The sequence below is a fragment of the Aegilops tauschii genome, chromosome 3, assembly GCF_002575655.3.
Source record: "Aegilops tauschii subsp. strangulata cultivar AL8/78 chromosome 3, Aet v6.0, whole genome shotgun sequence".
In the NCBI taxonomy this organism is placed as follows: Eukaryota; Viridiplantae; Streptophyta; class Magnoliopsida; order Poales; family Poaceae; genus Aegilops; species Aegilops tauschii.
In genome coordinates this window covers 508,041,545-508,044,741 of record NC_053037.3, presented here as the reverse complement: position 1 = coordinate 508,044,741, position 3,197 = coordinate 508,041,545, and the positions used below count along the sequence as shown (strand labels likewise).

Here is a 3,197-nt window from a genome sequence, read left to right as displayed (position 1 = left end):
TGTCTATGTATTCACACATGTATTATGTTTGCGGTTAATACAATTCTAGCATGAATAATAAACACTTATCATGATATAAGGAAATATATAATACTTTATTATTGTCTCTAGGGCATATTTCCTTCATTTGTGTCATTCCGTTTATGCTTGCGTGTTCATTTGCATACCATTTGCCAATATGCTTACATGAAATACATTTGTAGGCATTTCAAGCTTTGGAGGCATTCACGGACCAACACAATGGCAAGTGCTTCAACCTCTCCCATTGCTTTAGGGTCATCAAAGACGAGGAGAAGTTCAAGGCGCAATATGCCGCCCTCAAGTCGCGTGGGGGGAAGCAAGCCGTGGAGGAGGTTGGGGACGGCGAGAAGGCACGGCCGCGTAGGAAGACCAACTCCAAGAAGAAGGACAAGCGGGATGCGGCCGCAAGCGTGGAGGGCATGATGAGCACGGACTCAAGGGAGGAGGAGCGCTGGCGTTACAAAGAAGAGCAAATGAACGCCTTCATGGAGATCCAACGGAGGAGGCTTGAGATGGACGCGGCGAAGCAAGCCAAGATGCTTGAGATGGAGGCGGAGAAGCAAGCCAAGATGCTAGAGATCAAGGCCGCCAACGCCAAGACCAAGGCGAAAGAAGTGGCTCTCACTAGCATGATGACCGGGGTAGAGATCATGAAGGTGGATCTCAATACCGTGTCGCCAAGGGAGAGGCCGTGCAGGCTGATATGCTCAAGTTCGACGACGAGTGATTTATGACGGCGAGTGCCATCCTTTTTTTATGCCGGCAGGTGTGCTGGCATGACCACGGGGCCGCGATGGCGTGGTCGAACTCAAGTCCCACCCCTTTTTTGTGTGCTGGCATATGTGCCGGCCGCTGGCGAGAGCGCCAGCATGAACTGTGTGGTGTTATTTTGAAGCCGGCATTGTATGTCGGCGCTGGCATGATACCGGCCTGAGACATGGCCGCTAGCATGATCTATGACCGCAGGCCTTTTTTAAAAATTATGTGCGAACATGAAATGGGTCGGTGCGTTAGGCGCACTGCCAACCCAAATGTAAAATAGGGCGGACGCCGGACGGGCGGTCGACTCAAACGGACAAAATCGCTGTTTGTTTGGGTCGGCCGTCGTTGGAGTTGCTCTAAAGAAATGGGACGGAACGACAAAGTAACTAACCTGCAGCCGGTGAGGCGATTCCGTCGGTCCCGCCATTCATGCAGCTGCAGAGACCGCGTTGCCACCTCCCCATGTGCTGCCGATCCAGCCGTCTTGACAAAGAGCAGACAGGTGTCCCCTCACCCGCGGCGACTCAGCGTATACAACACTCGATTAACTCTAATCTGTTCCTGCTATTCCTGCTAAGCTTCGCCTAGTCACCATCCACATCTTAATTCTCCCTTTTCGCGCCCGCGCACGGCTCTCGTCCCTCTCTGTCGCCACTGCCGACCCTGTCCTCATCCTCGGCACCTTCTCCCCCTTTAAAATCCCAACCATCTCTCCAACTCCATCAAGCCTCACGCACCACAACTCCATCCATCCATCCAGTGATCATCCATCATCACGCGGCAGAGAAACAGAGAGAGCGCGGCAGAGGAGGAGATGGTGAAGATCCCGAGCCCGAGGAGGCTGTTCAGGAGCCGGTCCAAGAGCACGGTGGGCATCGGCGGCGGGGTGGACATGTGCGCCATGGTGGCCGAGCACGAGAGGATCGAGTGGGAGGTGCGCCCGGGCGGGATGCTGTTGCAGAAGCGCCGGGCGCCCGACGACGACGGCTGCGACGACGCCGTCGAGGCCATCCTGGTGAGAGTATCCGCCGGCTGCGGCGGGTGGCAGCACGACGTGTCCATCGACGCCACCGCCACCTTCGGCGACCTCAAGGTGCTGCTGTCGCTGGCCACCGGCCTGTGGCCCAGAGAGCAGCGGCTGCTGTACCGTGGCCGGGAGCGGGACGACGGCGACCACCTGCACATGGCCGGCGTCCAGGACAAGGACAAGGTGCTACTCCTGGAGGACCCCGCCGTCACCGAGAGGAAGCTCCGGTCCACCACCCTCGCGCAGCTCATGGGGGTGCCATGCCATTCCTTCATCCAAGTCTGAGAAACCCACGCATCCTCCTGATCGATCGATTTTTCTTTCTTTCTCGCCGGCTGCTCTTGCTTGGGCGAAGATCGATCGGTTTCGGGTGTGTTAATTAAAAGTCTTAACTGCATTCCTTTCTTTCTTCAGAGTTTTATTGGTTTTAACTCAGAGCCTGGATTCGGCCGGTTAAATCGAAACATCTGCATCGTTAGGACACACTTCCGTACAGAACAGTACATATTGTAAATTACTGTTGTAATTTGTATAAGGAGACAATGACAGCGACTGTGCTGTTTACCAACGTGCACGTGTGTGTGTCCATTCTTTGTCCCTTGCTCCTTGTACAGTCTTCTGATGGTGCATATACATTTATCCATGTATCCTTATGATAAAATTAGGGTCGCTCCAACACCGTGCATCAAAACGCCCCTAAACATTCGGATAACTTAGTCCGAACACTCTTTGCTGTCTAGCCCGTGGACCCGTCCGAACGTTTGAATTCCCCTAAAGCGAAAACTTGTGGGAGGTTTGGGGGAGTCCAGAGCCCGCCACGTTGGATTCCGACACACGCAGCACAACCAAAGCCCCCCCTCCCCCCCCCTTGGGAGCCATCCATGATACATTGTGAAGCCAGAATGCCGTAGGGCGTGGGCGTGGTGGGTGACGCCAGAGCGGATATCGCAAACTTCGCGTCGATAGCTACCATCCTAAAATTAGTCCAATAAATGCATATGGGGCAAAAAATCATTGAATTCAGTTGAGGAACTCTTGAACTATTGTTGGGCATGTCTGTAGACAGAGCTTCACAGTGACATCCGCGCCCATTGGAGCCATGGCGACTCATACGCCAGGTCATGGGAGGTGTCTACGTCCTGCAGGAAGCCATGCATTATATATTGCAAAGCCAGAATGTCGTAGGGCGTGGGTGTGGCGGATGACGCTGGGGCCGATACGGCAAACTCCACATTGATGACCTCCTTCACCGCAACCTCTTCTCAGCCTGCTCATGGATGCAGACACACCGGTTCTTGCGGGCGATGCTCTCCATGTTGGCCACCTCAACGGTCTAAACACCCATGAAACCCGCCCACCCAAGTCCATGTTCGCGGTCGGACGGCGG

The 3,197-nt window shown here is 54.4% G+C and overlaps 1 protein-coding gene across 1 annotated transcript; it reads left to right on the top strand.

Moving 5' to 3' along the window:
• Window positions 1-1,429: 1,429 nt before the first annotated feature.
• LOC109769629 (BAG family molecular chaperone regulator 4) lies at window positions 1,430-2,378 on the top strand. Its single transcript, XM_020328363.4, has one exon. It carries the CDS (start codon window positions 1,598-1,600, stop codon window positions 2,093-2,095), a length of 498 nt encoding a protein of 165 aa, XP_020183952.1. The 5' UTR covers window positions 1,430-1,597; the 3' UTR covers window positions 2,096-2,378.
• Window positions 2,379-3,197: the final 819 nt, after the last annotated feature.

What these genes read in the sequence shown, in the direction of transcription:
- LOC109769629 (XM_020328363.4), top strand. Translation starts at nt 1,598, where the DNA reads ATGGTGAAGATCCCGAGCCCGAGGAGGCTGTTCAGGAGCCGGTCCAAG.